This window comes from Electrophorus electricus, chromosome 2 (genome assembly GCF_041902795.1).
Source record: "Electrophorus electricus isolate QZ-2024a chromosome 2, ASM4190279v1, whole genome shotgun sequence".
In the NCBI taxonomy this organism is placed as follows: domain Eukaryota; kingdom Metazoa; phylum Chordata; class Actinopteri; order Gymnotiformes; family Gymnotidae; genus Electrophorus; species Electrophorus electricus.
The window spans coordinates 34,314,235-34,339,530 of NC_137498.1; the positions used below are offsets into that span (position 1 = coordinate 34,314,235).

The following is a 25,296-nucleotide window of genomic DNA, read 5'->3' on the forward strand; positions in this document are numbered from 1 at the left end:
TTTATTTGGCTATGAAGAATAATGGTACTATTCATGGATATGAATCTACTCATATACCATTTACATTTTAACTGCACAATGCTTTTTATGATTGTGAAACTTATAAATAAACTCATCAGGTTTGTAAAGCTTGTAAGTGTTTTTGATGCATTTTCATATAGAATCTGTATTGTGGACATAAACAGTGATTCTTCATTGTAGCTCTCTATGACAATGCTGAGAGTGATTCTGATGGGCTAGTCGTGGGTATAAGCAAGCTTACGTGCTATCCTCCTGTCATTCTAGAGCGCTAACTGTTACTGTGAAGTGATGAGGGGGCCCAGGTGAAGGCTAAACTGTCCCCGAAGCATGTCTTAGAGCATGTGCTGGAAGTATAACTAATCAGAGAAGATACTGAACAGGTTTACAACTTTTACAAAATCATAGCTAGAATCAGTAGAAAGGATTATGCAAATTCCAAACAATTTCACTGTTGATTTCACAAAGATGATATGCAAAAATAACCGTTTTTATATATATTTGAACAGTAGGGAATAACTTGCTTGCTGTTGTTTTTGTGACATTGGCATCTGTTAGTGTAGAATAGATATTGATGAAAAATGGAGATATTATATAAATAGTAGCAGTATTTGTGTTACATTTCCTTCTCTTTCATTGGCATTCCTATCAGCCTCAATCGGGAATGTGTGCTATTCATCACAGCTCTAAATTGCAAAATTGATAGCGTTCGTAGGCTTCCAAGGCCTGTTCTGCTGACACAGAATTATCACATTTAGGCTTTTTATTTAATCATTCTGATGTGGCTGTTTTTCATATCCACTGCAGTAGTGACTTCTGTGTTCCTGGGAACTTTTCATCTGGGACTTTATGCCCAGCATTAAATTATCCATTTTTGATTAACATAAGAGAAGTCTTTTATATCAAATAATTTGCCATACTGTCTTTGTCTAAATGTTTTCAGTGTCAAGTGTTCAAAGTTTTCGTAGTATTAAAATGTGGCAGTTGTGCTGCAGGGCACATGCCTAAACAAGGGGGGCCCATGTTCTATATTCTGTAACATCTACATTTAAAGAATCTCTCATTTGTTTTCTGCACCTGATATAATTTGAAACATAATGTTTAATGAGGGAATGCTGGATAGGTGTAAGATGTGGTAGTTGATTTGACCTGGAAGTATAGGGCAGAGCGATCAAACTGTCACCCCTAACCATGACTGATCACTGCAGCCAAGCTAAAGGTTTTACCAAAGTACAAACATCTTCATTTTCTTTTACATGGCAAAATAGCTAATGGGGATTTAGGAAACACTTATTCAATTACATGACTAGTGCACTAATACTTGTTATGTTTTAATCATCTTTAATGAATCATATCATACAATATTGCAAATGTTGCACAAAAGAATAGGAAGAAGTTAATGAAGAAAACATTAAAGAAGAAATTAGTTAATATTTCAACATAAAAAATTTTTAAAGCTTCAAGATAACCTCTTCGGACTTGGGTTTGAATGAAAATATGACTGTACCACATACAAACCAAGGTTTCCAAACTGTGCAGAACATTTGCATCCTGGTGTTCATGCCAAGTATATTCATCATGATATTCTTTGTGCTTAACATGCTCACAATTTTAAATTCCACACGCAACCATTTTGAAACTTCCTGTAGTTTGCATTCTCCTGCTGGTAACCTGAGCATGACATTGCTGTGAGGGACTTCAACATGCTTGTTTCCTAGGCTTCACAGAAAAGCACGCAATGTACCATTCCTACTGCTATCACCCAACAGGGCAACTCCTACAACAACAGGAATGTTATTTATGCCCATTATGCCAGTATTATAATAAAAGTAATGCAGCTTCTACAAGGGTAAATTTTAGCCTTCAGTTCAAAACCTTTGTAGTGTTAACATCTTGCTGTCTAAATGAGTTAGTTTCATAGTGTCTTTCTTCTTGTTTGTTACCTTTTGTACTATCTAGTTATTGAAATTCATACTCAATAAGTCCATACCTCATAAGAATGCGACGATAGTGACATATCTGATTACATTGTCTGCTTCTTTTTCTTTTCTAGAATTACAGAGCAGCTCCTGTGGAAACCCAGGTGTTCCACCCAAGGGCATCCTATATGGGACACGCTTCAACGTAGGGGACAAGATTCGCTACAGCTGCGTAACAGGCTATGTGTTGGATGGCCATCCCCAACTCACCTGTGTGACCAATACTGGCAACACAGCAGTATGGGATTTCCCAGTCCCTATTTGCAGAGGTAAGCAACAGTTTTTAATGTGACTGATGCAGGATGGGATGAATGCACTGCATTTGTGTGCAAGTGTAGGTGTGGGTGGGTGTATTAGTGGGTGTGTGGGGGTGTGTGTGTGTACATGTGTGTGTGTGTGAGTGGCATACAGCATAGTGCAGTCCAGGATGTATAAAGAAAGCCATAAAGCTTCTATAATATTTAAAAAGTGAAATCCATCATATCCATCATATATCATTTTCAATAGACAGATTATCTTGGGTTTCATTGGGGCTTTACTTGAATTATAAAATGTAAATTTGATCCGATTTACCATTTGTTATCAAATATTCACTAATACTTTATTAGGAGAAAAAGTCATGAAAATGGAGGAAGATTGTTGTTAATATGTTTATTTCAGTAGAGCTATTTCTCACACATGACATTCTCATCACATAGTGTCTCTGTAACATTCTTTTCAATGGCCTTTCAAATAAGCTTTACAAATTTTAATCTTAAGATATGTGAAATAAACAAATGAGCAAAGAATTACTCTATGAGTAAAGTATGTTCCTTGAAGTGATATTATGCACATCAACATGCAGTCAAGTGGACAAACCCAGTTAGATATATGGCATTTGAGGTAAAAGCAGTTAAATAGCCTAGATGTCAATGACAGATGATCTTAAGCAGGGTCTATAAGAGCAGACTTCATAGCACTGTTAAACTGTTCATTTTAAAGTTTTATGTTGTGCTTTTGAGGAAGTATGTTGGTTGTTTTGACCTTTTTTAAAGAAACTACATAGCGTAGAACAGTGGGGGTGTGCTTGACATCTTGAAGAGCTTTGTAAAAGCCCCTCACTTCTAGGAACGTCTTTATATTGAATGCTTAATATCAGGAAATGTTATTTGAATCCATGCCTAGAATTGATATTTGCTGATTAAAACTTTGGGAATTGGACTAAATTGGTCTGCCAGGTTTGCCAAGTATTCAGACAGTAATATGTCAGAGATAATGTTTGTTCTCTTTAAAAACCTAAAATAACAGTGTTAGATCATTAGTGAAATACTGAAGCTACTAAAAATGTAACATAAATTTCACGTACATAATTAGTCTGTAATTATTTATGATGATTAGCCAATCTCATTCCAGTGATGACTGATTAGCCACATTCTATACCACTAATGTTTATCAAAAAAATTTTTTATTAAAAATAGAGCTCAATCGTTAATCTGGACATAGCAGTTCATTATATATTTTGTTAGACATTACCACCATATTAGTGTTTCTCAATCCAATCCACAGGCATTCCACATTTTTGCACTATCCAACATCCTAAAACACCTGGGCCAAGGTATTACCTGAAACAGGCCCTTGTAGCTAAGTTCAAATGTGGACCATGTAATGGGTGTTTCAGAATGAGAAGCCCTGGTCTAAAAATAAATACTGAACTACAATATTACAATATTAGCATTGTAACCTGAATTATGCAAATGTCTGAATGGTGAAATTTTCATGCAGGTAGTAGTATGTTGTGAGTTGAGTTCAACACTATTTCCATACAACTTTACAATTAATTGAAGCAGGTCAAAAACAAAGTTTCTTGCAACATATTTAATTACTCTACTACTTAACCAAATTAGCAAGTCTAATTTTTGTTACATTGTTTTTCATGCTGTAATCTGTTATCAATATTTGCAGCATTTGTACTATTTTGTCCAATTTTCCACGTGTCATGCCCGTAATTTTTTTTTTCTGTGTCCTTTGTTTTTATATGTTATGTCTTGTTTATAATAAGCAAGGCATAAAAAACAACCATGAAGGATAAAAGAAGCACTATGAGTTCACTGAGGAACACACATTTGTAAAATGAGGGGCTGCCAAGACAGACAAAATTTAAATGGCAAGCTGTGAAGTTAGCATTGGACTAACAATAAATGCTGACACATACACACACACATCTATTAAACACCTGCCTACTATAGTAATAATCCAACTAGAAGCATTAACTTTGACTAAATGAAAATCTCCCAATCATGCATAAATTCAATCTTTCAAGATTTTCATTTTCAAGATGATTTCATTTTTGATCTGGTACAATAATTTGTTCAAAATAATATTGTTCAACATGATTATGTAATGTGATACAAGCGTTTTGATTGGCTATTTCATGAAACTTATTTCATGAAGTTGAGATGTATGCAACTACCAAGGCAAATTTCAACTAAAGTTGCATGAATGTTGCACTGGGAAAAGCCTGCCTAAGATGTTCCCAAGGGTTCTGTGGATGACATATAAATATGTTCCCAAGGGTTCTGTGGATGACATATAAATATGTTCCCAAGGGTTCTGTGGATGACATATAAATATGTTCCCAAGGGTTCTGTTGGAGTCATAGTGGTCAAAATACTATGGGTTGCTCTGTAGTATTACAACCATATAGTATTATGGGCCCTACTTTCTAGAGTTGCACTGAAAATTCATATATTGCACAATGAAGTCTGAGTGAAAGAAGATATGCACAACTAAGCATTATGATATGATGTACAAAAGCGTAAGGTGACAGGCCATCTGTTAGTCATCCTGTCTGCCTATGTATCTGCGGCGCACTTTTTGTTCCTATAGTCCATGACATAGTGAAAACGACCTCTGTAAAAATAATAATAATAGCATGCTATTTTTCTTTCAGTTAAATTATATAAAGGTCTATGGAACAATGGCTGTATGCTCTTGGTTTTGAGTGATGTTTTTGTGATCTCCTTATGCATGATTTGTGTGCTTGCTATATGGGTTCTTTGATGTATATTTCCTTTTATGTTAGATGTCTGTGTCTAAACTCTTAGTTGTTTGCTTTGTAAAATGTGTGTGTGGGTGGGTGTGTGTGGGTGTGTGTGTGTAAATTTATCATTAGAGTTTTGTGTGTAAAATAATTATCTTCAAATTTATGTCATTTAATTTAAATCAGGTTTGCATGTTAAGATATGGTACTGAGACATTTTGGATGACATTTATCAGGCATTAAAGTAGTATTTTCTTGTTCACAAACCCTCTCTCTCTCTCATAAAATATATTAAATAAATAAACTGGTATATATGCTAAATAGACATTATATTGACAGTATTCATACACCAGTACCCTGCAGTGTATCAGGTTTAACAGTCTATGCGTCCTTGATGTAACCATATGAAGATTTATTGTCCATGGTTCCAGCCAATTATAATGTACATTAGCCATGGCCATTCTAAAATAAACAGTCCACTATTTAATTAATTAATTAATTACTTATTTATTTCCTTAGCATTGTGTTTAATAGGGGGAAACTGCAGAAATTATACCATCTTCATGTTCATTTCTGAGTCAGCTGAAGTGGAATGGCAAGTAGGCTAAAGTGAAAAGTGGAAAAGGTGGAATGTTTACCTATGGAATGTAAAATTTAGCATAGCTTTTTTAAAATTGTTTATATATTTACAAAATTTAAACACACAACAATAATTAAATAAATAATCAATTACAGTATTTTCTGCTGATATGAAAAATTTTCTGCTTGCCTTAATACGTCCCATCCAACATGACAGTTCCTTACACTCTCTGGCTAACACAACTAATCCTTTAGAAAGGTCTCTATAGGAAACCCTAGTAAAAATGTCACTTTCTCATGCTCCCATTCATGTGGCTTTTCAACTGGTGTAGTCCATGCTCTACAGGTCATTGCTCTGTGATTCCCATATTTTTAATAAGCACATTTAGATTCAGATCTTAAGCATTACACTTGATTCTTTTTTTCTTTTTTAATTTATTGTAGTACAAATAACTCATTCCCCTCCTGTAGCATTTTTTTTTTAAGCGAGAGCTTGCTATTCTATGTGTGTGTGAGAGAGAGGGGGGAATGTGTTGAGGGGGTTTATCATTCATTAGGAACAAAAAATCCCATTAAAACTTAAATTATGGAACCTTTAAAAATACAGCTTCTGCAAATGTTAGTTATGGGAAAATTCAGTAATTTATGCATCTCAAGCCTGGTGATGTAAAAAGCACTTTGAATTTATTTGTGGTTCTCTGGTACTCTTTATTTCCACTTCTAATTGCATGATAGATGCTTTCACTTTCTTGCCTGTTAAACCCAGCTTGTCTGTCTTGTCTGAGAATTACAGTTTCCTGCAAAGCATTATAAAGCCCCCTTCACAGACACCATCGCTTACAACTGAATTTGGTGCTCTATTATAGCGGATTGATTGTTAACAGAGGAAGAAAATTCTTCATTTTGTTTGTTTAATGAATTATATGATTGACTAGCTGAGATCATATTTTCAAAATGCACATTTGTAAATGGTAATTATATTTATTCTTTATGAACATTCGAGTTGGACTCATCATAGTAGTGATAGCTTTATGGCATTGTGTCACTATGGCTCTTAAAATAACATCTACTGTTTCTATTTATTATTTTGTTGATCTCTAATTTGAACTATTCAGCACCAAAACCTGAAATAGGAATGCATGATTTTAGGATCTGCAGAATCTACAATTGAGAGTTTTTTTAAATGCTTGACTGTATGCTTAGTGCATTGTTGCCTGAGGCTGTTAGTCAGTCCACATTGTCAGAGTAACAGCATGAAAACACTGCCGTAAAGGTAGCTCCATCATAGCGACACTTTCAGTGATGTCTTTTCAACCTGGCTGACAACTCAAGAGCCTGGGTATTATGAGGAATTACTATCAATACATGCTACAAAGCTCAGGGTGCCCTTTACCACTGGGTTGCTTGCCTTTTTTTGATTATGATAGCAGTCTCATACTTGCCACTGATGGTATTTCAGAGATAAACTTGTTTTCATTATTTTTGTTAACTAGAGAGCTAGCTCAAAAGAAAAGAAATTCTCCAAATTCCATTAAAAAAACAAACAAACAAAAACCAGAGTGTTGCCTTTTGTGGCCCAATTATAGATGTTCCATCTTTGGATATCTTCCAGGCAAGCTTTCAGGGTTTTTTTTTTTTTTAACATATTGAGCGTGTTACTCTGGTATAATTATTTTTTGCTGCTAATAAATACGGGGATGTGTTCATGCATCTATACAACTTGCAATACCAGTCAATGGTAACAGGCCTTTCAACTCAAAAGAAGTAGAATCTCATATTAGGGATTGCTGTTCTCAGACATCTATAAAATGCCACCAGGTAGGTCAGGGGCTAAAACCTGGCTTGGATCCAATAATGCCTCTCTCTTGAATGGCCATTATCTGCTGACTGTGCATGGGGCAAACATACTTTTGGAAAACGGATGCTCTTTGGAATTGGGAATTTGGGGGTTATATATTTAATACGTTGAGTGTAATGTAAATTTACATACCTAAAAAAGGTGCGCAATGCTGAATGATGCAAAAAAGGAACACTTCTAGATGTCCAGTTTGTTTTTATAATTGTTCAGTATGCATGCTGGAATTGTGAACCCCTAGGACATCCTGTGTCTCTGACTGCCTTCTATTCAGAAAGCACGGTTGCATTTTCTGCTCAGGAATAAAACTTCTCAGTGCAAACATGTTTAGATTGCCTAAATTTATAAACTTTTGTAAAATGGAATTCCTCAAGCTGTATTATGACCGTGATAGTTTGACGGTTGAGTTATGTAGTGAAAGTAGACTACAAATTATCCCTCTGATGAAACTGATGAAGGTGGGTTTTCCTTCATCCCTGAACCACGGATAGGAACCAGGAACCACAGCTTCACAAAGTACTTTCCATTCTATCCTACTATGATGTTAAATGGTAATCAGCCAGTAATGTATGGGTGTCTTAATATAATCTTCAAACTGTTTTCTTTTTTCATTTGACATTTATTGTCCATTGTTTCATTATTCTCTTCATTATTTGTTCATTATTAAGCTGCATTATTTCTCAGAATTGATTCATGTTTGTTGCTTACCTCGTGTTTAGTGTAAACAAATTGTTAACCACTCGTAACTGTGTTTATGAGAAATTTTATATGAACTGATTAGACAGTATATTGAAGTCAGTTTTTTGCAATGTCAAGAAAATAGGAAAGGAATTAGATTGATTCTCCAATCAGCTCACCCATCCTAAGCTTTAACACTTTGTTTGTAAACTTCATTCTAGGACCAAGGAGGTACAAAATTGTTTAATTGTTTATGTGGTTATTTTCCTTTGTTGAATTGATTTGTAGTGAATCTTACCAGAATGTCAGGAGTTCTTTCTCCCAATCATGAAAACAAATATGCATGAACCAAGGCATGCCCTTTCTACAGCATATACCTGATAAAGGTTCGATCCCCCTGGTCAGTGGCAAGTAGGAAGTGGGAAGAAGGACAGGACATGCAGGGAAGGGGGGGTCTGTGAGTGACAACTGCCCCCCTCCCCCCCAAACCATAAGCGAGGGGAAGTTCATGCTCAAACTTTTTTTTTTGCCTTTTGCAAAGTGGTTAGAATGGACTCAAATTTCATGTTACCCTATTAATTTATTAGACTTTATCTGTGTTCATCAGAATTCACTCATCACAGCTGATATTAAGCAAACTCACCTGTGTTGCTGTGTTCACTGAGACATGTTTCATCATATGGCCAGCGATAAACTATTCCAGAATCATAGTCAAAAGCAAGGGCGGATACATGACTACTGACATCCAAAAGTCCTACATCTGAAAGGCCTACCTGAAAAGACCTAGGACTGTCTAATCAAGGCAGTTTCAAAAATCCAATCCCACAGATCAAGAAGCCTAGTTGTCTCATCATCACTGGCCTACATCGCTCAAGCGGTGTTGAGCCAGCACTGAGACAGAAATGGCCTCTCTCAGGGCCATCCAGATGGTTTGATGGAAAATGGACACTCTCTCTCAGTGCCATCCAAGCAGTTTGAAGGAAAACGCACACACTCTCTGTACCGTCCAGATGGTTTGATAGAACATGGGCACTGTCTCTCAGTGCCACCCAGACAGTTTGACATGTTTGATCCCATTTACGTTACCAGTTGGTATCAATATTAATGCTACTGTTTATATATCAAAATTTGACCAGTAACTCTTTCCTCCCATGTGCAATGCAACCTCCTCAATCCTATAATTAGTTCTCCCTCTGGCTGTTTCACAAGTTTCTGCTTCTCTCCTAAGTTTTTCCTGTTATACTTTTATATGCCCTGTCACTATGAATCTCCTTTGACTAATAAGTGTCCTTTGTTGGTTGGTTTCATAAGCCTACTGCCTGGTTGGTCACTGTCACACTTTTTTTTTTTTCGTTCTGTTATTACATTTACATTTATTGCATTTAGCTGATGCTTACAATTATGACTGAGTACAACTTGAGCAATTGAGGGTTAAGGGTCTTGCTCAAGGGCCCAACACTGGCAACTTGGTAGTGGTGGGGCTTGAACCAGCAACCTTCCAATTACAAGTCAAGTACCTTAAGCACTTGGCCATTAGCCGAATCTTAGTCAGTTATGTTTATACATGTTTTCCTGTCTGTTTATCCAATAAACATATCTTAATTATTATATCTGTTAGTCAAGAGCAATATTATAATTACACTGTCGAGTTTACGACTTTCATGAGATCAGACTGAATTATTAATCATTAATAAATTAATTAAAATGAATTAATTTTCTCTGTTAATCAGAGTGGTGCCCCAATTAACCTTATCTACTATGACTGACAATTTATTAAAGTGTTAAAACCACTACAGATATGACATACTTTTGATGTGCTAGACTTAATGTCGTAGAGGTTTGAAGGCTCATTGCAGAAATCATGCTGCTCCCCGTATAGTGTTTAGCAACCATTGAGACCACTTGCTTAAAGATGTAAATCCCCAACAAATTCCACACCACAGGAGAACCTTAACTCTTCATGCATATAGTATACCAGCCAAAAGACTGCATGTTTGGTCTGCAAATTAGTTTAATTAAACTCCTCAAACTGCACAATTTAGAGTCACAAATACATGTCTTCTGCTAGACTTGAATTAAAATAGTAAATATTCCATATTGACACAGGATCACTGCTCATGCCAGGGTAGTAAAAGTATCACCTTACTTTTACTTTGTACTTTTACCTTGTATTTAGGCTATTTTAGGCTTAACTATACAATTTATTGAGGGATAATAATAATAATAATATGCTAAATGGGATTTTGCTTTGTACTCATGGTGTGTATGAAATCCTTGTAATGAGTACTTGTTTTTTTTTTTTTTTAGCAGGGGGTGCCTCTGTTGTCAGCGATATTTTTTCTATGTGCTAGTATCGCTTCTACTATAATTTGAGGGAAAAGCCTCTGTGTTCTTGATTGAATTTTGATGGTCCTTAATGTCTTGCCCCATAGGCCAGATATGCTCTCATTAATTATGCTAGGTGCAACTTTGAAAGATACAGTGATGTGAAAAAGTGTTTGCCCCCTTCCTGATATTTTTTTTTTTGCATGTTTGTCACACTTAAATGTTTCAGATCATCAAACTAATTTAAATATTAGACAAAGATAACACAAAATGCAGTTTTTAAATGAAGGTTTTTATTATTAAGGGAAAAATGGATCTACATGGATCTGTGTGAAAAACTGATTGCCTGCCCTCCCCCAATTAAAACATACATTAACTGTGGTTTATCACATATTTGGAAAGCTGAGTTCAATTTCTCTAGCCAAACCCAGGCCTGATTATTGCCACATCTGTTCTCAATCAAGAAATCACTTAAATAGGACCTGCCTGACAAAGTGAAGTAGACCAAAAGATCCTCAAAAGCTAGACAGCATGCTGCAATCCAAAGAAATTCAGGAGTAAATGAGATACAAAGTAATCTATCAGTCTGGAAAAGGTTATAAAGCCATTTCTAAAGCTTTTGGACTCCAGATAACCACAGTGAGAGCCATTATCCACAAATGGCAAAAACATGGAACAGTGGTGAACCTTCCCAGGTGTGGCCGGCCGACCAAAATTACCCCAAGAGCGCAGCAACGACTCATCCAAGAGGTCACAAAAAACCCCACAACAACATCCAAAGAACTGCAGGCCTCACTTGCCTCAGTTATGGTCAGTGTTCATGACTCCACCATAAGAAAAAGACTGGGCAAAAATGGCCTGTATGGCAGAGTTCCAAGACAAAAACCAATGCTGAGCAAAAAGAACATAAAGGCTTGTCTCAGTTATGCCAGAAAACATCTTGATGATCCCCAAGACTTTTAGGAAAATACTCTGTGGACTGACGAAACAAAACATGAAGGTTTATGTTCCATTACATCTGGCATAATAGTACCACAGCATTTCAGAAAAGGAACATCATACCAACAGTAAAATATGGTGGTCATAGTGTGATGGTCTGGGGCTGTTTTGCTGCTTCAGGACCTGGAAGACTTGCTGTAGTAAATAGAACCGTGAATTCTGCTGTCTACCAAAAAATCCTGAAGGAGAATATACGGCCTGTTTGTTTGTGACCTCAAGCTGAAGCGCACTTGATTTCTGCAGCAGGACAATGAACCAAAACACACCAGCAAGTCCACCTCTGAATGGCTTAAGAAAAACAAAATTAAGAGTTTGGAGTGGCCTAGTCAAAGTCCTGATCTGAATCCGAGTGAGATGCTGTGGCATGACCTTAAAAGGACGGTTTATGCTCGAAAACCCTCTGATGTGGCCAAATTACAATTCTGCAAAGATGAGTGGGCCAAAATTCCTCCATAGAGCTGTAAAAGACTCATTGCCAGTTATAGCAAATGCTTGATTGCAGTTGTTGCTGCTAAGGGTGGCCCAACCAGTTATTAGGTTTAGAGGGCAATCACTTTTTTACACAAGGCCATGCAGGTTTGGATTTTTTTTCCTTTAATAATAAAAACCTTCATTTAAAAACTGCATTTTGTGTTTACTTGTGTTATCTTTGTTTAATATTTAAGTTTGTTTGGTCTGAAACATTTCAGTGTGACAATCAGGAAGGGGGCAAACACTTTTTCATGCCACTGTATATTCATATGCACCAAAACCTTAAGGAAACCTATCATATAGGGGTGAATAATAAGTCACCATATGACCACATGTGGCCTATTTCTGGACTATGGTTGAGTAAAATGTACAAGTAAATGTTAAACATATGTATGCAAACATTTACAATATAACAATAACAATAAATCATTTTGCTCTAATTTCATCATGGCTAACTCCTTATATAACAGTGACACTGTTCATGGACATTGCATGCTAGGCTTTAGAAATATACTTGCAAATGTCAGCATATATTAATAAATGCATAAATAAAATAGTTGGATAACACCTCCTCTGCTGGCAGAAACAGGCCACTTATAAAAAGAGAACGATGGAGAATATACAGCTTTGTTCCTAAAATAGATGGCATCTTACAGATGTGACCTAAGGTCTGCATTCTTATTGTGTTCACTCAATGTACATACAAGTCAGTGATTGACTTAACTGGTCTTACTAATATTTATGATTTGTGAATTAAACCTAAACTTTTGATATAGGTTGAAATACATACCTGTAATAGAGTTGCTGTTTGCCTTTGCTGTTACATTCTACAAAAGACTGAAATATAATGTGTTTAGCATATACATGCTGTAATCTAAATACAAAATGGGAGGCATATATTCTATGAGAATCCTGATGGCTTCTCTGAGTGAGTGCTGAGAAATCATAGGCATTTACAGACAATAGTCCTTATTTCTGCCAAAATCATGCAGTCCATCTCAAATTGAGATATTATGATATCCTGTCACACTGCAGAGGCTTCTTTTGTGGCATGCAGCCCCGTTAAATGCTGAAAATGTGCTTGGTTTTGGAGCGTATTGGGTGGACTTCATTGGGCTTAGCAAAATACAGCGGCAATCAGAATCAACTTCTCCATGCTGACAACTTCAGGGATGGGACAAAGAAAGCAGGAATACAACCCCAGAATAAGTGAATTGGCATGACTCAGCACTTTGTGTTTTTGGGCACCAACTCTGGGTCCAGAAGGGACTAGGCTCTTACAACATTCACAAACCAACTGTCAACTATCTTTTATAGATGTGGTTTGCTCTCAGGAGCACTCTCTCTCCTTCTTTTCCTTGCTCCAAATACTTTCTTTAGAAAAGGCCTATTTCCAGAGGCACAAGAGTGTGTGCTAGCAAACCAGAGAACAGCAGCTCAGGTAGAGCTGTAGGTTAGCAGTGAAAATAATTACGTGATAACGTGCAACAAGACAAAAACAAGGGAGAGAGAGAGAGAGAGAGAGAGAGAGAGAGAGAGAGAGAGAGAGAGAGAGAGAGAGAGAGAGAGAGAGAGAGAATTTGAATGAAACACACAAAACATGATATAAAGCATAAAATGTTGTAGTTCTCAAGACAAAACAATTAATGCAGCATCATAGTTAACCTTGGTACAGGTGTGCATTTCTTTTAGAATTGTGCTGTACTACCAATGCAGGATCCAGCTTAGCTTTATTTCTGGAGCACCACAGCCATGAACCATCTAGCATTTTATGTGCTCCAGTGCAGCTCATTTAACATATCATGTCACACATTTGCTCAATCAAGTGTTTTAAAACATGGAAAGCAATAAAGCTTTGCAGTGCTCTGGCTCTACCAAATATGAGCTGGAGAGCCTTCAACTAGGCTATAGTTTCATATGGTTCAAATAGTTTCTTGGTGTTTTCTTCCCTTTAGTGACAGTAATATGTGTCAGTTCATTTTATAAATCCAGAGTACTGTATGTGTGACTACCATACCGTACCATCTACCATATATGACCTGCTTTATCACACAGGACTTTGACTGATATTTGATATTTGAAGAAACTTTAGTAGCCTTTCTTAGTATGCTGAATGATATCGAAGTATCACTTTTTAGTTCAGTAGGAGGCATAATTGCCAGGTCATGTTGTGTGGGAAACTTTGGGACTTTAAAAACATGTTTACTTGTATGTGTTGGGAGGATTTCTCACTGTCATCATACTCTTAAACCTCGAATTTAATTAAAAAAATACACTGCCCTTGAATGTTCGGGCACACCTATATTTTGCAGTGTTCATCTCCATCTACGCTAATTCTTTGGTAAGAAAAGTGGATTGTGCCAAGATAATGATTTGACAGTTCTCTTTTTCCAAACTATTTTTAAAAGCACATATTGAAAATATTTTTTACCCAAAAGCGGTTTAAATACCAGAAAGGTATGAATGCTGATATGTACTGACATCAAAACAAGGATAAAAATTGTCATGGCTTCATTCCCAAGGGAGTGCTTTTGTCATTTTTTCACTACCTCACTGCAGTAGACAAAATGGCAAACTATATAGTTAAACAACGGTTAAGTTATTGTGAACCAACAAAGAATCAGGACATTTTAGAAAAGGACATTTAGAAAAAACAGATGTGCCCAAACTTTTGACAGTGTGTTTGGCAGTTTCTCAGCACTCACAATATTAGATATAAAAGTAGTGCCGTTTGCACCTAGATATTACTAATGCAGAGATCTCAAAAATATATCAAATATATGATACCAAAAATTCAGAAAATTCCCCATGTAGACTGTGTTCCTTTTCCTTACTCACAGTCCCACTGGATTCTTTTGTTACTGTTGCATTTTCCAAAAATCTAAACCAGTATTTTTCCAAATAATCTGAAGCTTGCTTCACCTTACCTAAAGTTTTATTTATATATTTATTTATATTAAGAATATGCTGGGAAAGTGGGAAAAAGAAAGGACAGGATGTGTCAGGTCCTTAGCGTGAGCGCTTGGCATGCCGTCTGGTATGAAGGTTTTCTGTGTTTGGACCATGCTGAAGTCAGGCATGAATAATTCACTATCTACCTGAACTTGCTTCACCTAAAAAGCACTGGATCTACTTTTAAAATAAGCCCCTAATAACACCTATAGCTGGTTCCATGGGTGCAAAAAAGCATGAAGCTACAACATACTGGTATTTTTTGACTGCCGAAAAAGTGCACTTTGAGAATGTCATGCTTTATGAATGCAAGGTGCACAAGGGTACAGACATCCATGAATATGCAAGAATGGAAAGCCCATGTAAATGAGATGTTCATGTGTTGCAAAGACACTGAAGGAATACATTTGTTTTTCATACATTATCTATAACCTGCCATAGTCTGCCATTTTGCTAGGGTGTTACATGCAAACATAACGTGTTTGGAAATGTGCAGCAATTATTTTCATGGTACAACATCCTTGAAAAACAGTTATGACACTATTACAATAAATGGTATGGTTAGTAATAGTTACAAAATAGGCATCCTTTAACCTAACTAGCTGGAGGCTTATATGTAAATGAGTCTCAAATAGCTTTTAGTTCTTGCCTGATGTAGTGGAGAGGCTATGGGATGTATAAATGTCAACATGTTCAAATAATGTTTCATAGTCTTTTACAGTCTTTTATTGCAGTGGGCACTGGAGTTTGACTGTTTCTGGTATATTTTTAATAGGCTAAGCAATACTGAGTAATGGAATACATTATCCCCATTCCTATTATTCATATTGTGCCTCATAGTATAGGACTTAATATGATTGCCTGAAAAGGCACTAATTAATAACCATACCCTTGTTATTATATTCTCCAACACTTTTGTCTTGTAGCAATTGATTGCATTTGGACAGTTTGTGTCCTTCAGAGAAGTCCTTATGACTTTGTACTGTGAAGTAGCTTTAAATGTAAGATGTATTGTGGAAAATTGAACCCTAGTGGCAGTATCTTTAAAACCATTTATATTAGAAACAGTGAGAGACGCAGCAGTGAGCACTTCCACCTAACCCTTGCCCTCCATGTCTTCAGTTGAAATCATGCTGTTTTTGGAAATTCTTTTGTTCTAACTTTATAGCTAAATAAAATTAAATGGTATTTCCCCTATTCCCCCCCGCCCCCCCCCCACACACACACATACACACGCGCGTGCAAGCATGCCCTCACTCTTGCAGAAATTTGAATTATATTTTTCATTTTTCATGAAATTCACATAATCATAATGAAATAAGAGAGGGTATAGCCCTCTTAATTAATTTGATCATAAGGTACTGTGAGCCATATTGGTATTATTGCAACAAATAAATTTAAAAATTTGAGACATAATTTCTCTGTTTGCAGCTATGTAATACAAAAGTTGTGCCATCACTGAGGCTGGCTTCTTTCTAAAGCCTTTTGGTTTTTTTCCGCCACAGAATGATAATTAGGGAAACAGTATTTCAATATTTTAATGCACAGCTTGCCTAGATTGTCTACTACAAAAAAAAAAAAAAAAAAACACCTGTCAGAGTTTCAGCTGTTGATATCTCTGTGTGTAAAGCTTGATATTAAGCCCTTAAATGGTCATTCATAGGTTTTATTGATGGATTTGCACCTAAGGTAAGACATTGAGGCCAAAATAGACAATTTCAGAAGTTTTGAAGGTCATTACTACTGGCATTTGTTAAGGAATGCCCCTGTAAATATTCGTTGCACAAGGATCAATAAGTCTCTAAGGACTTCTGCCCCTTCTTTTTGACCAGCAAGCTATTTTAGGCACTTTAGATAACTTTTTATAGCACACCTCATAAAAGGCTTTCAGTCAAGGAACAACAAACCAAAACAAATTCTCATGAACCCAACATTAAATATTAATATGCTATTTCAGATATTAAAGCCTGCATACAGAATTAAAAATTAACACGTAACTACTTTTGTGTGTTCTGGAGGCTATGATTATGGCACAACATATACATTTTATTTGTCTTACAAATTAATTCTTAAATAAAATGTGTTGTAAATAAAATGTTGTTTGATTAACTTAGCACATGATAACTTGGCACATGATAATGTGCAGATATCAGCTCTAATGCTTTATGATATGAACCAAAAACTAAAAGCATTGTATAATTTATCAGCTTCATTCAGAGTTATGCTTATGAAAGATAAATGAATACCGATAATATTCATGCTTGGCAAAGAGGACACTAATGTTCACATCTTAAAACAGCAGGTATACTTAAAAGTAAATCTAGGTCTCATAACTCCTACCAATGTAATTATACCTAGGCTAAGAAGACACCACCGTGGACTGTAATATAAGCAGCGCTTCCCGAAGAGAAAGTATGTGCCTTCTATTGCACATCAGCATCACATTTATAAGTTTCATAGCATAAAGCTCAGAATTGCGGGCAACAAGTCATATAGAATCAACAGCCCCCCAAAGGGGTAGTTAATATGGCTTAGCTAATCCAATCTGCCAAAACAAAGCATAGCTATGAATATTTAATTGATCTGTAGGGATTGAGCCTAGCTGCTGTTTTATATGGAGGACACACAACTGTATAAAAGTACAGAAGTGTAGCTTTAGAGAGATTCATGCATTACTGAAGAAGCATAATGATGTATCAAATACATATCTATTCCCTGAAGATATACACACACACACACACACACACACACACACACACACACACACACACACACACACACAGCTGATGGAAGCTTAAGGAAATGCCATATGCTTATGTTAATGTCAGTGTCCTCATACAGTCTCTCGTGATTTAATACCTTTCTTTTAAATAGATACCCATTGTAATATCACATCCTTGTTTATGATGCAGTCATGAAATTAAAAACTAAACAATATGCAACTGTTGTAAGATGTTAAATTAATATGCTATCAACTACACTCAGGCATGGGGAGATTAATGTGACAATCCCCCACTGGAAGGAGAAAAGCATTTCTCCCTTCAAGGCTGGACTGATAGGAGAAGAAAATTTATATCAATGATGGAACTGTACAGAAAGTGAAATATTTCACTTATGTTAAAAAACAAAGTCTCAAACTTCATGCACATGTTGATAATCATTTCTCTTTTGCTTCATATTTTTGTTTTTTTTTTAAACCATGCCATGAGTTTATCAGAAATATTATAGATATCTTATTCCATTGACATTCAACATAATTTGACATTGTAATCATAAAGACCTTGTCAGCCAGGTACTTGGAAAGTATGAAGTTGCATCCTTATCTGTTCAACTCAGGCTCTGAATATTCCCAACTCATACCTGATGAACATTCTCAAAGTCCTTACTGAGACAAACGGCATCATAAGCCCATTCAGGGTTCTTTTATTCATTTCTCCAAGAGAACTCTGACTTACCTGCCTTTGTGAGCCAACACGTGAGCCATCTTTATACATCCATATTCAATATTCGTTTGACTCATCGCTCTTGTCATTTGTCATTCACTGAAAGTGCATGTACCTGAATCTAATGAATCAACTGAGCCAATTTAGTGTGCCATTTGTCTTTTATCTACCACATTTATAGAGAGGAAATCCAGCCCCGCTTATAGCCTATCAGTCTATTGTTAGAATGGAGGCAAGGCTGTGTCTCCTACTGCCATGAACTAATGACATTATATTCAGCATGCTCTGCCTATGCATAAGCAAAAAGGTTTAATAAACCCTTTAGCACTGGGCAAGTTGAGTGCATTGGGTCAAGGAGAATTCAATGTGAATCATTTTAATGATGTGCACAGTGGATAATAATCTTTGTCGGTCTATGTATCTGCTGTTGTGCTGTGTGAGTGACATCAGAACTAGAATAGATGCAAATTAATGAAATTTCAATCCAGTGCATAATTAGAGCGATAGTGAAAAAAAATCTGACATTGATTTTCTAGGATTCCCATTAGAGAGATGCACTTAGAGTGCTCTTGGCTAGAAATGCTTTTTGCTGCTCTTGACTTAAGTTTTTCACAACTGTGGAAGTGGCATCTGCAAAATAGAAAACCTTATGTTTTGAGTCACTTAAGTTTTTTTGGGGGGGGGGTTATTTTGTTTTATTCTCTTGCCTTGCTGCAGAGATCGCAAATTTAAAAGTATGATTTATTTTGAAGGGGTTCATAACATGACTCTGACAGACATAACGTGACATAAACACTTAACTGTGTTATTTCAAAATGTCATAAACCGATGTTAAACAACATGCCTATTTAAAAAACGTTAACCATATCACCCTTTCTTTGTCATGATTTAAAAAACACATTTTTCCCTTGATATATTATTTCCTCTGAGAAGTATTTGCTCTTTAAATTAGAGTCCATTGTGACAAGGATCCCATTATGTGAATCATCTGTGTTGGTGCACAATAGACCAATTAGATCTAATGCAGCCAACTCTGCTGCATTACGCTGATCAGTGAGCGATTATGTAGGTCACAAGATGTCCTTGTGTTGCTGTTCTCAGAACAATATCTCATTTATATGTGCAAAAAACAAATTCAGTTTTAACAAGTTGAAAAAGTATGATAAACATAATGCCCAGAGGGGAATATCACACTCTATAGAGAAAAGTCAGAGGACTCCATTGTACATTGCTTCTTGTTTAGTGAATATGCCATTTTTGTTTCATTTTTAGGCATCAGACAGTCAAATTCATGTTCCCTGCAGACAAAAAAGAACTGACATTATAAAGCATATGCATGACATCCCAGGGAAAGTTGAACCCCTAATGAGCCTCTAATGGAAGAGAGAGCAATAATCGACTTGAAAGAGTAAAGACCAAACTACTTGGCATTTGTGTAGATGCAAGAAGCCTCCACAGGATAGAGCTAATCCTGTTGTTCTTCCCACATAGTGCTTGGTGTTTGATCCTCCCTTTGACGGTGGACAGGGTTGACCACGATGGATCATTTATTGTAATCACTTCAAGCCCATCAACCAGCTATTCACTCCAACTATCAATACTCCTAACGTGGGAAGTGTCTTCAACACTAACACCTTGCTACTAAATTAATAAATGTAAGACAACTGGGGCTAAAGCCAACAAAAAATATATATGAGAATATTTGTGATTTTTCTTTGCTTTGATAATAATTGCAGTTCTGCCCATCAAATGTTTCTCTTGCACACTCTGGCAGTCTGTTTGAACACCTCTTACACAGTGTCCATGTCAGTTATAGCAGGAATACTCTACATAGGGCAGTGGCAGAGACGTGAGTACAAAAAAGTGGAAAAAATGGGGCAAGCAGAGAGAGGATACACATAATGAAAGGGGGTGTTGGGAAGCCATGTTACCTGATATGAGACCCACTATGTGTCTGATGGCTGCACAGGAACTAATAACACTGATACAAACAGCCCTGTGGCACAGGGCACAAGCAGAAATGGGTGATGACGAAGAGGAACAAAACAGGCTTAACATAGCATTAGATTTTTTTGGCTGCATGGCTCCCCTGCTAAGATTCATAGATGCACAATCCACCCACTATACCACTTTTCTTAAATGCATGTGGTGTATGTGCAGGAATCTGCCAATCCTATACATCAGCATCAAATCCTATTTTACAAAAAGGACATGTTTGTCTTCTATGATTAGCAGTGTTTGTTGGTATATCTATATGAGCAAAAGAACAGCAAAATACAGAATTGTACATGCGGATAAACTACCGCTAGTGGGGGGATTATGGTGATGTGTACTTGGCTTGTTGCTGAAGGTTGAATCTGTGCCACCTGCTCCTGCTTCCCTGAGCACAGAGCCAGTCTTCAGCACACAACATGTGTCGTAGCGGCTTCCCAGGCGACAGAGGGGTCACATGCATCTCTCTGGCCTGTCAGCTGATAATAGACAATGGGAGTCACCACAAAGGTGATAGGAGACAGTGGCAGCTTGCCCCTGGCACCTGAGCCGAGACGTTTCAGCCTTTTCTGTGTGGATGAACGGGGAGCCATAGAACTCAGGAACCACACAACTGAAGAGGATATCTCTCAGAGCCACATGCTGTTTAAGACAAAAGGGTCCCAGCTGTGTGGGCAGAGTGCACATGGATGCAGAAAGCATGGCAAGGCAGAGCGTTCCAAGCAGGTGAGGGAAAGAACAGGGCAATGTTGTATAGCTGCATTTGGTGAATGCTCAGAATTGGGCTGTAGCAAGCTATAAGGCTTGCTGTCTGTTTCCACACCTGAAAAGGCTAGGCAGCTGCTCAGTGCCTTTTAAACTGTCTTGCAAACTGAGCTAGTGGTGTGGTTAATGAAGTGCTTATGTAACTTAAAAACATGTATGCATGGAAATTTACATTCACAGGTGTTTGAGGAATATAAATAACAATGATGTGAACACTTTAGTATCTGTTAACATACAACTTACCATAGGTTGTTAGGTTGAGTACCTAGAACAGTCAAGAAGCTGTTATCTTTTGACAAGCCTTTACTGGGAGACGTTTTCGTTACTATAATTCATTCATCATGTTTGCTGGAGGCAGAACAGTGCAGATGTCAAACTGACAGATAAAGGGGGGGGAAGACACACGGGTTTGGTAAAGTGTATTTGGGCTTGTGCTGTGCTAACATACAGCAGAGTCATCTGTAGAGATGAGAGGAAGAAAAAACAAAGAAAATGTACATGTAGAAGCATTCACTCACTGTTTTCACTGGGAAAAAGGAAGTGAAATCATCAGCCTCCTGTCGACTATACAAACTTTACAAACTATACAAAGTCCAAAGTAAAATTCTTTCATCTGCCTTGTACTTCCTTTAACCTGCCCTGTGGACAGTATTGAAAATTGTTGATTGCTCATGCACTGATAAATAAAGGAGCTGTATTAGGAATGACATGTTGTCCTTGTAGAAAATGAAACCGTGCAAGATTTCTTCATGCCCCATCATCCCAAATGTTACTGCACACTATTGCAATTAGAGCTGTTCATCAGTTGCCAACATTCTGACCTGCACAAACTCCAGATTTATAGAAAGAAAAACTAATTGGATAAGTGCTTTTGCACAGCCAAGATAGATGCCTCAGTAATTATAACAAACCTATCCTCACTTATACTTAGATGCTCCAAAATTACCAGCCTTACACACACACACACACACACTATAGTCAAACCTTTTTTTCCTTTTGTATAAAGTGTGTATAAAGTGAACAAGAAGCACTTTTCACTAATTTCATGTACATTAACATGTCCAAAGAAGCCCTCAGCATACAGTTACCCTGTAAACGTATGTATGTATATGTTATTATTAATATTATTATTATTCATAATAATAAAAATATTGATATTATTATTATTATTATTATTATTATTATTATTAAGATGCTCCTTCTGTGGTCTGGTGAGCACATATAAAGCGGCCATTTGCATTAGGTTACATGTTTATCCTCACACATTTAGCTTATAAGGTGCTATTATGCTAATGCTGTCATTACCTCCAATCCTGCCTTTCACATTTCCATTTCTTTGAACTGTGATACAATGAAAGTTATTTTAAAAAATGTGGAACTCTCAATTATAGCTCCTCATTCCCCCAGGAGTGAAACAGCTCTGCACAGTATGTTGAGAACGGTTGATTACACCTCTGAAAGCATTAATTACCTGTGTGTGTGTGTGTGTGTGTGTGTGTGTGTGTGTGTGTGTATAGTAGTGTCCCTGTAAGAACTGCAATTGAAAGGACTTCACTCAAGTAGTTTTTAAAGTGAAGACTAAAAGGAGGTTAAAGTAAAATATGAATTAAATGAAGAAGGGGAAATATTCATATAATATTGATTTACAGTAATAGCTGTGTTGCTGTGTACAGCACAAAGAAGTATACATGATAAATTATGGCATTACATTAAGACCATAGTCTTGACAAATCTATTTTGAATACTCACACACATATACACGCACACCTTTCTTCTTTTATTGCTGTGATTGTGATATGAAACACGTGACACATGCACACGAAAAGTTTTTAAACACAGTATCAATATCATTAATCTAATGCACATTTAGACACGTGAACAAGCTACAGTAACTACTTAAACAAATAAAGATACTCGCATGGTAAATCTGACAATGCACCAAGGAAACAAGTCCGATTGCACACAAAAAAAAAAAAAATGGATAGGGGGGTTGTTGGGTGGAAACAGATTGTAATTCTGAAATCCTGCAGCAAGCTTTACACTTTGTCAATACTTTCTCATCAAGGTCAGTGAAATAATGGGATTAGTGGGCAGAAGTAAAATATCAACAGCATGCATGCATAATTAGTGCTGGTTCTCGCTTGCTGGAAAGGAGCAGGAGGCTGAAGGTGACTTTCTGGAGTGGTTGGGAGTTAGATTGGCATGCCATTCCTTTAATGGAGATAGCATAATTGTGGCTCTGCTTTTAGCCTTGTGGTTCACTGGTAAAGATTGCCCTCTTTGATGCTTATCATTAGCAGCAAGAGGCCCTGGTTCAAGCAAAGATCTTTCCACTTAGATGCCTAGAATATACACAGCTTTGCAAGGAAAGGAGAAAGTTTTTTGAAAGGAAAAAATGTTTGCATTCATACTGAACAAGAACTGTTTATTTGAGTGTCACCTGTGAAACTGTGCTGCTTGATTCCATGCACTGACATTAAGTGGTGTATGGTGAAAAAATAAAACTGAAAACTGGAATTTCAGCTCCTTGTTCTGGTCAACATTGTGAAAAATTACATTGTCCAAACCATGAATAAGCATAGCCTCTGGCTGTTTTGTGAGTGTGTGTGTGTGTGTGTGTGTGTGTGTGTGTGTGTGTGTGTGTGTGTGTGTGTGTGTGTGTGTGCGTGTACACGGGTGTGTGTGTTAACATACGCATGACAGTTTGTATATTGTGATTTATTGAGCTCAAACAGGGCTTGTGTCAAACACACAGTGTCATGTGTACAGTCATACATCACATGACAGAGGAAAAAAAATGCATGTCTGACCTTATTTTGGTATTCCTTATTAGTGTGTGGGTCAGAGGAATGACCCTCAGGTCTGTCCACCTGTTACCAGTGAATTTCATCTGTCCTCTTTATTGACACCTGGATGGATTCCCCAAGCTAGTCAGGGTATTATTAGGTCATTACTTTACTTCTGTTACACCATTTTAGCATCCTTAACACTAGATTGGTTGATTGATTTATTTCATTTATGAATTTACTTATGTCAGTGTTGGTTACCTAAAACCTCTAGTGCCATTATGAGTATTTCTACACTCTGTTTATTTATTGCCCAATGACTTATACCAAAAGGCAACAGGATTTCATGTTTTACCAGATGTGACTATATCCCTGGTTCAGAACAGGATGTCAACAAAAACCTCTTAATATTGCAATTCAGATACAATAAATGCACCATTTTCAATTTTTTTAGGTATGACAGTGCTAAACAGTACTTAATTTCTGCAAATATGTTCATACACACTTACACTAATGACAGAGATGACAGTAGGGAAAATGCATTAAACACTTTTTCATGTAGAGTTGCATGTACAGTTTTCATGTAGAGTTGCAGAGTTGTGATTCTTGTAACCACTTCAATATGAACTGTTATAGATTATTGTCATTTTTTATAGTCATTCAGATGTACTTGTTAAACAAAGGCTTCATGCATTAGATGTGCCTTTGATGATGATGATGATGGGGCATAATGGATTTAAAGTGAACTCTTTGAAGCCTAACATTCCTTCATTGCCATACAAAATCAATAATGCTGTCATCTCCTTCAAAACACAGACTCTCAGATATGCTCATTATAGTAAAGTTGAAATATCCTATTTTTAATTTTGGTTCTTCTCCACAGTCCAGGAAGCACCTGTGCATATTGGCTGTATTCTTTAATAATGTTAGTATAGGATGGATCATGCTTCAGTTGGTCAGGGCTAAGAGTGTAATTAAGTTTGCTAATTAACAGCTGTTGTGGTGAGATCAGGGTTTCCTGAGTTTGGGGAATGACAAGGTGTTCAAACTTTGACTCAGCCACCTCTGTTCTCTATGGCTTAGGAGAGCCATGAAGGGTCTTATTAAGCCTCTTTTATTCTGCTTTACCTCATCTAATAGTGGGATGGTGGGGCGAAGTAAGGCAGGAGGATGCAGAAGCAACAGTCTTTGGGCTGGGCGGCTCTATACCACTGAGGCGCAAAACGCTCCCTGCAGCGGACGCTTAATTCTGCTGCAGATCAAGTGCAGTCAAAGATGGGCAGCAAATTAGTAAGAGCCTGGAGCAAGGGCCCCACTGTGGCAGTGCTTAGCCTGCCTGGGGGGATGGGGGCGGGGCTTATAAACTGCCCTTTTTGCCAACATCTGTGCTCACAGCAGCTCTGAAATGGCCTGAGCTGTGCTACATGATGGAGGA

At 37.0% G+C, this 25,296-nt stretch overlaps 1 protein-coding gene across 8 annotated transcripts in view; it reads left to right on the plus strand.

Moving 5' to 3' along the window:
- The window catches only part of csmd3b (CUB and Sushi multiple domains 3b), a 313,453-nt gene that overhangs the window by 88,753 nt on the left and 199,404 nt on the right, over positions 1-25,296 (plus strand). For all 8 annotated transcript variants that reach the window (XM_027011676.3, XM_081700305.1, XM_081700321.1 and 5 more), the window contains exon 4: positions 2,072-2,266. In XM_027011676.3, the coding sequence (XP_026867477.2) occupies positions 2,072-2,266 (195 nt within the window). The remainder of the gene's footprint in view (positions 1-2,071; positions 2,267-25,296) is intronic.